General features: G+C 37.6%; 2 protein-coding genes across 2 annotated transcripts; both read right to left on the bottom strand.

Moving 5' to 3' along the window:
• Nucleotides 1-149: 149 nt before the first annotated feature.
• On the bottom strand, nt 150-1172 carry LOC110704852 (uncharacterized mitochondrial protein AtMg00810-like). Its single transcript, XM_021882666.1, has one exon. It carries the CDS (start codon nt 1170-1172, stop codon nt 150-152), a length of 1023 nt encoding a protein of 340 aa, XP_021738358.1.
• Nucleotides 1173-10492: 9320 nt separating this feature from the next.
• On the bottom strand, nt 10493-12033 carry LOC110704851. Its single transcript, XM_021882665.1, has 2 exons — nt 11873-12033; nt 10493-11609 (listed from the first exon to the last, which is right to left on the bottom strand). Exons 1-2 carry the CDS (start codon nt 12031-12033, stop codon nt 10493-10495), a joined length of 1278 nt encoding a protein of 425 aa, XP_021738357.1.
• Nucleotides 12034-12777: the final 744 nt, after the last annotated feature.

The following is a 12777-nucleotide window of genomic DNA, read 5'->3' as shown; positions in this document are numbered from 1 at the left end:
CAGATTGGAGTGTATTCCATTAATCAATATATATAGGGTTACAAGTATGAGTCCTAATCTTGTTAGGAAATCTCAAGAGATAAATACAAAATATCTACAAAATATATCCTACGATAACAGAATAACAAGAATATTAATCCTATATTCTATCACACCCCCGCAGTCGTAGCGGGAGGAGGACGTACGCTAAGACTGGATCTGAAATCCACAAATAGTTGTCGAGGTAGGCCTTTTGTGAAAATATCTGCAAACTGATACCAGGAAGGAACGTGTAAGACCCGCACATGCCCCAACGCCACCTTTTCTCGAACGAAATGAATGTCCATTTCAACATGTTTGGTGCGTTGGTGCTGTACGGGATTATGAGATAAATAAATTGCACTGACATTATCACAATAAACAAGAGTGGCCTGCCGGAGAGGACAGTGTAGCTCTAGTAAAAGATTACAAAGCCAACAAGCCTCAGAAACAACATTTGCAACGCCTCTGTATTCTGCCTCTGCACTTGACTTAGAAAGAGTAGGCTGACGCTTAGACGACCAAGAAATAAGATTGTCACCCAAAAAACAACAGTAACCGGAAGTGGAGCGTAGAGTGTCAGGACACCCGCCCCAATCTGCGTCAGTATAAGTTATCAAGTTTTTAGGAGCCGAAGGATATAAATGTAACCCATGATCAATGGTACCCTGAATATATCGCAGAATCCGTTTTAATGCATCATAATGAGCCACTCTGGGATCATGCATAAATAGACAGACCTGCTGAACTGCATAAGCTATATCAGGACGAGTAAAAGTGAGGTACTGTAATGCACCTGCAAGACTACGATAGAGTGTTGGATCATGAAACTTAGGTCCAGCGTCTGCACTGAGTTTGGATTGAGTATCCACTGGAGTTTGTGTAGGTTTACAACTGCTCATACTTGCATGCTCAAGAATTTCCTGTGCATATTTTTGCTGTGACATAAACAAGTAAGAAGGAGTACGAGTAACAGCAATACCCAGAAAATAATTCAAAGGACCTAAGTTAGTCATCGGAAACCCTTTCCGTAAGTGAGTGATAATACTCTCACGTATTTTATCTGAGGATGTAACCAACACAATATCATCAACATATAGAAGTAAATATGCCATGTCTTTCCCATGTCGGAAAATAAATAAGGAATTATCCATTTTAGCAATGCAAACCCCATCTGCAAAAGATAATTAGCAAATCGTTGGTATCAAGCTCTCGGAGCTTGTTTGAGGCCATATAGAGCCTTGCGAAGTCTGCAAACATAACTTGGAAATCTCTTATCAACAAAACCAGGGGGTTGATGCATATAAACACACTCATTTAAATCACCATGTAAAAAGGCATTTTTAACATCAAGTTGATGAATAGACCACTTACGAGCCATAGCCAAACTCAACACTGTTCGAATAGTAGCCGGCTTAACAACCGGACTAAACGTCTCATCACAGTCAACACCTTCAATCTGAGACCTGCCATCACAAACTAAACGAGTTTTGTGTCTTTCAAGATCACCATTAGCTTTCAATTTATGACGATATAACCACATACAATTAGCAATGTTCACCCCCGTAGGCCTAGGAACCAATTCCCATGTCCCCGTTTCAATTAAAGCACTATATTCATCGCGCATCGCATCATTTCAATTTGGGTCGGAAAGGGCTTGCTTGTGATTTTTAGGAAGCGGGGAACGGACGATGGCAGATAAGCCATACTTTGGATTGGGTTTGGAAATCCCATGCTTGGACCTAGTTTGCATTTGTGGAGATAAGGGTAGTGGTGAGGTTGGAATTATTTGGGGTATGCCACGAAGTGGAGGTGGTTAAACCTGGGCACGGGCCGGGTTGGCCCGCGTGCCGCCCGGCACGGCCCGCCGTTCGGCGCAGCCCGGCACGACCCGAATTCAAGCACGGCACGGCACGAAGTTCAACTCCCGTGCCACGGGCCGTGCCACGGACAGGGTTGAGAATTCCCAGGCACGGCCCGGCACGAGCACGGGCATGGCCCGTCGTGCTGGCCCGCAGGCACGGCCCGCAGGCCAACGGTAATGTTACCGTTTATTCTAGCTCCTTAATAAGCCAAAAAAACGGCTAAAAAACGGCTAGTTTTTTGCCAATTTGCTCCCCAAAAATTCTATAAATACTCACCTCCATTTCATTCCCAAATCACAAAATCACAATCTCTTCTTCTTATCTCTTATATTATCTAAATCTCTAATAATCCTTATTTTTTTAAATTCTCTAATTATTCTCTTAAATTCTCTAATTATTTTCCTAATATCGGAAAAAATTAAAAAGTTCGTAATCGTAATTAGTGGAGCGTTGAAGCACGGTTGTAAGATCTAAACTAATCTTAAATTTATTATTGTTTTATTGTTATTATTAGAATAATCTTGTTTAATTATTATTGTTGTTAATTGTTATTGTTGTTGTTATAATTGTTGTTATTAATTATTATTATTGTTACAATTGTTGTTATTATTTATTTTTGTTGTTATTGTTATTGTTATAGTTGTTGTTATTAATTATTATTATTGATATTTTTATTGTTAAAATTGTTGTTATTAATTATTATTATTATAGTTAACCACTTTTTATTAAAAAATTAATTGTTAATTATGGCATCGAACAACCCATCATCTAGGTCTAGGGAGAAAGACCGACTTATCCGTAGTAGTAGTTCTAGGGAACCACCAAATACAACGAGCCCCCAAATTACGAGTCAAACCAATGACCCCATTTACTTCCCCCCGGGCTATGAGCCATATAATACGTCGGGATTTCCAGCACCACCACTAAACCAATTTCCACTACCACCATACCAATTTCCACCTAATTATATCGGTGATCAACAAAACTATTGTTCTAGCCAAGGTAGCCAAGAAAGTACCCGAATTCCCTCCGGTTCTACCCCTTCTACTGCCACTCCCACTAGTCCCACTACTAACCATCACACACGTCATGAATGGTTAACCGAAACTGAGATGCTACTTTTGAAAAACCGAAGGAGTGAGGTATGACGTTATTTTGTCCTAAGTAAAGATGGTGAACAATGGGCAAAATGTAAAACATGTAATAGTGTATTCACGGCAGTTACCAAAAACGGGACTGGACACTTATCTAGACACATGAAAGCTTGTGCAAAACCAGCTAGTGATCCAACCCAGCCCAAAATTTCCCAATTCCATCCATACGGCTTTACATACAACTATGAGAGGGATAGGGATGAACTAGGAAAAATGATAGTACACGCCGAACAACCTTTTCTTTTCTCGGAAAGTGACGCATTCAACACCTACATTAACAAAGCACTACAACCCCAACATAAAAGAATCTCTAGGAAAACCGTTCGTTCCGCCGCAATGAAAAATTTCCTAGAGTACAAAGTCCGGTTACAAGCCGAATTGAGTAACCTTAACTGTAGAGTATCTTTAACATCCGATTCTTGGGATAGTGGTTATAAATATCACTATTTATGTGTGACTTGCCATTGGGTAGATGATCAATGGATGTTACAAAAAAGAATAATACATTTCAAAATGCTGGAATACCCACACACCGACATTAACATTGCTCACCATTTAATGCAAGCAATAGACGAATACAACCTTCGAGATAAAATGATGTCTATGACTTTTGATAATGCAACCTCTATGACATACACAACTAATCTTATCAAACAAAACTTAACCGATGTACTATTAGACGGTGAAGCTCTTCATACTAGATGTGTTTGCCATGTACTTAACTTATGTGTACAGGATGGAGTTCGGGAAATTGGCCCATACTACAGCAAAATCAGAGATGCTATTATGTCTATTAATAGCTCTAACATGAGATACCAAGAACGGAAGAGTTTTCTAAAACAACAAAAGATAAGGGTAATAAAAATTAAAACCGATTTCCCAACTAGGTGGAATTCCACCTATGACATGTTAACAAAGGCAATTGAGTACAAGGGTCCGTTAACATTATTTTACAACCAAAAATTTCCACAAAATGCTTTGTATGATGATGATTGGAATAACTGTGAAAGATATATGCAATTTTTACAGTTATTATATAACACGACGTATTGTTTTTCTACTGTTTACAATCCTTGTGCTCAAAACTTTCTTTCTAATGCATGCTTACTCGCCCAACTTTTCGCTGATCATCGCCATCAAAGCGATTATGATCAGTATCTTCCAGCAATGGAAAAAAAGTGGCGTAAATATTATAGTGAGATTCCTTTGATTTATATTTTTGCTTCCATATTAGATCCTAGGCAAAAGTATGAAAACACATTTATGTTAGTTGACATTTACTTTCAATGCATGTTTCTTGACGATGATGTAGAAAACTATAAGACTAATTTGAAGGATCAGTTTTTTGCTTTATATAGAGTCTATGAAGCCAAATATGGCACCGTTCCTCGCTCAGGGCCTTCCCAACCATCCAAAAACGTAAGTAAGAAGGCCAAACATTTATTTTCACAAGCTACTAACTTGATTTCAAGGTTTTCAGGTGATTCATCAATCAGGAGAACGCAAAGCGACGTCTCAGAGTTGCAGATGTACCTGAGTTACGACTTCACCAAAGGCATGGACGACGATGAGATAAACAGCCTCGACCTCCTTGCATGGTGGAAACAACAAAGCTCGAAGCATCCAACTTTGGCGGCAATGGCACGAGACATTCTTACTATCCAAGTTTCCTCCGTCGCCTCCGAACGAGCTTTCAGCGCATCCGGAAGGGTTTTAGACGATAGAAGAACAAGTCTAAAACCCGAAACACTAGAAATGTGCGTGTGTTTCAAAGATTGGTTGGATGCGGAAAATCGCTCACAAGACCGTTCTTACGACCACAACGACAACGAAGAAGGAACCTCCGCTTCCGGTTCGGGTTCGGCTAGTTCCCAATCTATGCAACTAGCCGATGACCTTGAAGGCGAAGGCGAAGACGAAGACGAAGACGAAGACGAGCAAGAAGAAAGAGAAGAAGAATAGACAATTATTGTATATTGTACGATTTTAAAAATATCAATTTTATCATTTTCCAATTTTTGTTTAATACCATCATTGTATGATTTTTATCATTGTTATCATTGTACAATTTTCTCAACTCAAGTAATAATAATATAAAGTACGCATTATTCACATTCAAAGTCCAATTTGCCTTTTTTCCCCGTTTTGTTACAATTTGTAAATTCATATTAAAAAAAAATAAAATTATACCAATTACTAATAAATCATAAACATTAAATTTTAAAGTAATAGTATAAAGTAAATATATAAATATAAATATTGAATATACAAATTATAAAACATAAATATTCAACTTATAATTATAAAATTCATAACTTAATAACTTATAACTTATAAGTTATAAACTTATAAGTTATAACCTTATAAAACTTATAATTATAATTTTATAAATTATATACATTATAAACTTATTAATTTATAATGTTGTCATATAAAAAAAAAAATAAAAAAAAAATATATATATATATATATATATATATATATATTTGAAAACTGCACCAGCCCGCAGGCCGGCACGTGGCCGGCACGGCACGAGCCCGCCAGGCACGAGGGCCGTGCCGTGCCGTGGGCTGGCCTGTGAAAATGGCCGGCACGGCACGACACGAAATCCTGGGCCCGCCGGCACGACGGGCACGTCACGAACCAGCCCGTGGCCCGCCAGGCACGGCCCGCGGCGGCCCGGCCCGGCACGGTGCCCAGGTTTAGAGGTGGTGTGTATGTGGGTGTGGTGCGTGTAAAAGGAGGTGGATTGGGTTGTATTTGGTTGCTGGGCTGATTCAGTGGGCTCAGGGGAGTGTGAGGCTCGGGACTGGGCTGGTGGGCCGTAGGTGACCCATTGGGCACTGGGTGAGGGGGGCTGCCCTGCTGGGCTTCTGTCTGGCCCGCTGGATTTCCAGCGCCAGATGGGCTGCTTTGTGGCAGCAAGGTTCGCAGCCCATTTGTATGCCCCTGAGGTGTGGGCTGCCCATTTTGACGCATCTGGGTTTGCAGATAATGATGTTGCAATAATGGTGAAGGATCATCAAGGGCTAAAAAATCATAATCATTCGATTTAAAATTGGTGATATTTTTGAAAGGAAAGGTACTTTCAGCGAAAGTGACATGGCGAGAAATTATGATTTTATTTGTGTTGATATCCAAACACCTATATCCCCTATGGTCGGAAGGGTAGCCTAAGACGACACAAGGAGTGGAGCGAGGTGCAAGCTTGTGAGGCATGGTGGCCGATATTCTATCATATGTAATGATTGGGGAGGGGACTAGAACCTAACTACCCAAAACTGATCCCTGAATTCGGATTAGCCCAAAGGGTGAACCGGGTGAAATATTATATATATATATATATATATATATATATATATATATATATATATATATATATATATATATATATATATAGTAATGCATTGAGTGAAATTAAATACTCCGGATTATACTACTCAGGTCCAAGGGTCCAACTGAGTCATTCATGTTTAGGGTTGAAAATTCGGTTTTCGGCTTGTTTATTGCCCAAATCGAAACCGAACCACAATATTTCGATTAAAAAAAATTGCAAATTGCACTTGTGCTATTTTTTTTTTTTTTGACAATTTCGAGCTCAATTTAGAGGCTTAAGGGTTAAAATATCACTAAAATCTTAATGTAACATTTTTCGACACGCAAATCGGTGAAAATATTAAATTGGGTTGTAATTTACCATCTATTAGTACTTTTGGGCTGCAATTTGCAAATTTTTTTTTAAAAAAAATTGCAAACTTTAAATGGCTGTACGTAATTAACAAAATTTCCAATCTTATCGTAAAATATGCATAAAGTAATATAATTCATTAACTATCAATGACAATGAAATTACCCCTTTACATTACAAAAATAAAGAGTTGGAAATATAAACAATTCAACGCATGATAAAAAAAAACTTGGGATCTAAAAAAATAAACAAAATGAATAAACTAAGGGCCTGTTCATATTTACTTATTTTCAATTCAGTTCAGTTCAGCTCCAATCAGTTCAGTTCAGCTCTTAATTTCCCTCTCTCATAAAATATTCATTTTAGCTTAGTTCAGTTCAGTTCAGCTCTAATCAGTTCAGTTCAATTCAGTTCAGTTCAGTTCAGCTCCAATCAGTTCAGTTCAGTAAATATGAACATATCCTAATACTCCATATCATTTGAAAATAATTATTTATACATATAAAATACTTACAAAAATTAATCTTACATAGTATATTTTTATTTTATAAATTTAAAAATGTGAACAGTTGTGTGTCAATTGATCTTACTAAAGTTAGTTTAATTATATAATAGTCTTTGAGTTATGTAAAAAAAAAAATCCTTAGCATTGCTAGTTTTCATTAATGTAATACATATTACCTTTAAATAAACTACGAATGTTGGATATCCAAATTACTCGATCTAATAGTTTTTGTATATCAGATTTCTAAAATTTTCGGATATGAATTCATATATCATTAATAATTTATTTATTTTTGATAGAAATTTAAATTGGGTACCTATCTCACGTAACCCATGCTCTGGCCTATTTTGGCATGCCTAAGCGTTTCATTTGATAATTTGGACACATCACAACATGTAGCAATCCATTAAGCAAAAAAAATCCTCCCTCAAAAGAGATAAGAAGAACTTGGTCTTTCATAAGCTTAAAATCATCCTAATAAAGATAATGAAAAGCCTTGTCATTATTCGATAAAGAAACGACGTCCCTTCAAAAAAAAAGAAAGAGTTATTATAGACCTAAAAAAACCAAAATAAAGAAAAAATAACACAAACAAAAAGAAAAAGAAAAAAAAAATATCAGAGCTTGTTTATAACATGTGGACCATATAATTGACACGCCAATTGTATATACTACTTTCGGTTCAAAATACTCGCAACTTTGGAATATTTTATATCTCACAAATAATACCCCAAAGTTGCGAGTAATTTAGACCGGAGGTAATAGGAATATTTGTCAAGAATAAGCCAACATTTGCCCTGTTCACTCAAAATAAGTCAACCATTCAATTAACTCAAAATAATCCAACCTTTATAGGGTATCTACTTTAAATGAGTCAAAACATGTTGTAACCGATTATTAAGGTTAATTGTGACACATGTTAGAATGTGATTTGTCATTTTTCTAATTAGGAATTATTATATGATTAATTATTTAAAAATCTAATAATTATAAAGTTCAAAAAAAAAAAGGAAAAAAACCCCAACCTTCACCCTTCTTTGCCAACTCACCCCCTCCCCTGCTAGGCCGCTGAAGGCCAACGACCTCATAATTCCCCGACACCGGCAGCAACGGCCTCCCCCCACCCAGCAATGGAGTAAGTGAAAGAATAAAAAATTGTAAAAAGCAAAAGTAATTGAGAAAATTGAAAGAGAGAATATGAAATTAATAAAATATGATTTATGTTGGATCTAGGTAAGAGAAATGAATTAAATATTACTACCTCCGGTCCACTTTACTCGCAACTATTTCCTTTTTGGGGTGGTCCAAATTACTTGCAACTTTCCCATTTCTTTCCTTTTTTAGTAAAGTTTTTTTTATGTAATTTTACCATTGTACCCTTATTTTTATAATAATTCAACTTTGTTACATTACTAACCTTATCAGATTAAAAAACAAAACTGATTAATTAAATTAATCATTCCCACCAAAATTATACCCCAACCCTTCAAATTCAGCAACTCCCTAACTGCCTCAATTGAATGCTCCTCATTCAATTCATCTGATGAATTGGTTGGAGTTCATTTATTCTGGAGAAATCTCCAGAATAAATCCCTCCCACATAAACCCTACTTGTTACTTTCTCTCTCATCAGTCGCTGAATCCCATCCCCCCCTTTCTCTCTGTCTTCCTTGGTTTGTTATCTCTCAATTCCTCTGTCAATGGCTTCTCCTAGTGACAAAAACCTAGATCTAACTTGCCATGAAACCCTTGAAACAAGTGCTTCCAGTCGCCGATCTGGTAGCGTTACCTACAAACCCAGCCGTGGAACGAGTGTGATGAAACCCATTTGTCGTGCTTCTGTGATTGCGAGGAGGCGGATCCGTGGTGCGAAACCCGCTGACTATGACAGCGATGAGGAGCCGCTGAATCTGGTGGTCTCTGAGGCTTTGGCACGTGATGAACCACCGTCTGAGGTGGTTCCTGCTGGTGAGGGTTCCGTGGTTGCTGCGGTTGTTTCTGCTGGCGGTTCTAGGTCTCCAGTGACTGAGGTGGAGGTTTCATCCACCGGATCTGCTACAGGGGAGTCTACTCTAGTAGATCTGGAGGTTTCTGAGGTGGTTAAGCCACCGGAGTCCCAAGAGCGCGACGATGGGCCTTCCTCTGGCGCAAAACACATCAAATCTGGTCCTCCAGACGGCATGACGAGGGAGGAAGTCATTGAGGCTTTCCTGCAGATCTACTACCCTCAGTTCAACCCCCCTCGTAATTGAATGCGCAGCGTATACTCTATAAACCCTAATTTATTTATGAGCTTCTCCTTTTGTGCTTGTACCGTGCAATTAGTTGTTTACAAGTTGTGTGGTGGGTTGTTGTTGCTGATTGTGTGAGTAGTTAATTTTGGGAAATTACTGTGATTTTAGTTACATGATAAGTTGATGCATGACTGTTGGAGTAACTGTGTGTAGTAATTTTTGTTAGCCTCTCTGTTTTGGGATGGTGGTGGCTGATAGAAGTTGGTTTCTGTTTGTTAAAATACTGGTATTTTTGGACATGTATGTTGTTTGATTGAATTTGATTTATGTTTTGGGATGGTGTTGTTTGCTAGTACTTGATTTGGTAACTGTGATAACACTGGTATTTTCAGGAATTGTAGGATGTTTGATAGAAGTTGATTTTTGTTTTGGTATGGTGGTGTTTGCATTTGTTGGAGTAGTTCATTTGCCTATATGTTTGTTGCATTGGTGGAATTCACAATTGATTGGTAGATTCTTGTTGTTGAGATTGAGTCCCCTGCTTCTTTTGTCAACCTTCACCTACTTGCCATGGAAATGTTCATTTGTGACCTTTGTCTTCTGCCTTTAATGCGTTGAGTCCCTTTTTTTTTATCATGCATATCCCTTTTGGTTTTCCATATGATGATGGGACTCATCTGATAACTACTTGGGTGGTTTGGATGCTCCATAAACCTTGTCAAAAAGGTTTATGTTGAGGTACCAACACTCACTAAAGCTTTGACTGAAAACACAACCCTTCTAATGGAAATAATAGGCTCTAAAAATGAAACAAATACAGAATAAAACATGTAAATGTTTGTTAAATCAAAATATTTGACCTTGACTGATTACATGACTGCCAAAAAAATAAACAAGTTGTATCTTGCAAAAGTACACATAACCTACACATAATCTAACACAAAAAGTTGTTTGAATAGGAAAAGGTTATATGTGGAAGTCAATTATGAGTCCCCTAATACTAGCCTTCCAAAAGTAAGACAAAGTTATCAGTCTGCATCTACTTCCATGTGCCCTTCATCATCTCCTGTAATTGTGACTATGTCCAAATAATGGACAACCTGACCAATTAGATCCCTGTCTACTTCAAGTAGTTGTGGTAGTAGTCCTTGGCTGTCCAAGCTTCTCTTCTTCATGTGTGGGGGAGAGAAGTTATTACCACCTTGCTTTTCCAGAATCTTAATAAGGCAGGATTGAAGTGTGATCCATGTGTACTTGTTTAGTATATGATCATATTCTTGAAATGCTCTAGCCACTTCCTTGATTAAGTCATCTAAATTCCTTGGAAAAGATTGATATTGTAATGATTGAATGACACTAAACAACCCTAAATCTGAAACATTTGTTTCTGGTGACTGAGTTGGTTGGAATATAAATTGAATGTTGAACCCATGTGCATGACAAGCTGCTTCAAATTCTTCATCCTTTGGTACCTGATGAGGCCTAGCATTATCCCATTGGATGATGATGTCCTTTGGCAACTGTTGTGGCCATTTTTCATAGATTGTTGGGATAACATGCGTTAGTAGCATCTCCCTTATGCACTCTTTTGTGACACTTTGAATTGCCTTTGTCTCTAGAGTCCCTGCATCTCTGTTCTTGCTTTTCTTTTTGGCTCTTTCATACTTTACAAAAGGAAAAAGATCATATTTTCCATCATGTATCATGTTGTTTTCAGCATCAAACAATGGTTTACCTATCATTCCCATAAAAATTGCTTTGATCGTGAACTTCCTTGATTGTTGAGCCCTGTATGGATCATCTTCTGTTGGCAGTAGGTAAAAGGTTCTTGTTTTTGGATTAATGTAGAACAATTTCTCATCTAAATGTATCCATTGCTGCATATCACTAAATGTTGGGTCCCCTACCGTTGGTACATGATTTAATAGACTTAAAACCCATTTAAGTCTTGACACTTTGTGCTTCTCTGTCAATGTTGGGTGATTTGTGCTTGTGTGTGTTCTCAGTCTGCCTTGCTGCCTTAGCCTATGCAATGCTGTTTTGGGTATTTTCAGTGCACCAGCATATCCCCTTTCAGTTGTTCTTTTGTACAATGGTACAGATGTCAGAAACTCATTTGTGTATTGTTTTTCTTTGCGTCTTGTCCTGCCTAATTTTTTGTATTAATATCAACAACAATACCTTGAGCTAGAGAGTGTTTTATTACCTGAAACCATCTTGTTGTTGTAGATTTGTGCACTGAATGTTTTCTTGCCAAATTGGCTAAAAAGCCTCTTGGCAGCGAGTCTTCCTCCATGTGCAACATAATCTCCTCAACAATTGCTCTTTTCTGTTCTACTGTCATCTCTCTTGTTGGTCTGAAATTGTGTTGTAGCTCTTCTTAGTTTGCATCATCATCTGCATCATACCCATCAGCATCATTACCTTCATGATGTTGGTCTTGTTCATGGTCTGAATCAGATGACCCTTGATACTCTTCTTGGTTGAATTGTTGTTCGATGAATTCATCTTCCATGAGCTGGTCTTGTTGCATTAACTCATCCATAAGTTCGTGTATGAACTCTGCCATGAGTCCCTTCTCTTTTGAAAAATTTTCAGGATTGCTTTTTGGTGATGAAGTGGCGGCTGGTGGTTTTTGGACGGTCTTCAACGGAGCCTATTCCTGTAATTATTGAAGCTGCATCTACTAACACAGCTTTAGGAATTAGGATTAACTAATCAAATTTTAGATGCTTGTAATTTGTTAGGGCTGCCTGTATTTTGGACTTACTAAAACTAATTTCTGTGGTGATGTTACTTGATTAATTCTCCCCCCTCCCCAATTCTCTTAAAACTTATCTTTTGAAAATAGAGAATTGGAAGGGAAGCCCTGGTTTTATATAGAGCCTTTTGTTTGAATTTAATGGAAAAATTTAAAATTTGGGGGAATTTGATTAAACATTTGAAATTTGGATTTTGGGAGGGAAACAAGCTGCCCAAAAAATTTTCCCACTTATTGCTTAAGCTGCCAACAAAAAGGGTGGGAATCTCCCACTTATTTCACAAAAGTACAAGCCCTTACAAAAGTCAACAAAATGGGACCACAAGTATTCCCTCCAATTTTATCTCCTAATTACATACCCTTACTTTTTCTAATTCACCCCTTAAAAGTTTTGTCTCGGCCTCCGCAAACCCCCTCAAAGTTGCTAGTAAAGTGAACCTGAGGTAGTATAAAAGATTTCCAAATAATAAAACGGAACAAGTACTTAAAAATGACCGAAAAGAAAAAAGTGGAGCAAGTAGTATTTAAAAACGAAGGGAGATTAAAGTTTGA

The sequence above is a fragment of the Chenopodium quinoa genome, unplaced genomic scaffold (assembly GCF_001683475.1).
Source record: "Chenopodium quinoa cultivar QQ74 unplaced genomic scaffold, ASM168347v1, whole genome shotgun sequence".
In the NCBI taxonomy this organism is placed as follows: Eukaryota; Viridiplantae; Streptophyta; class Magnoliopsida; order Caryophyllales; family Amaranthaceae; genus Chenopodium; species Chenopodium quinoa.
Note: the sequence above shows the minus strand (reverse complement) of the source record. Positions and strands in the feature narration are given on the sequence as shown.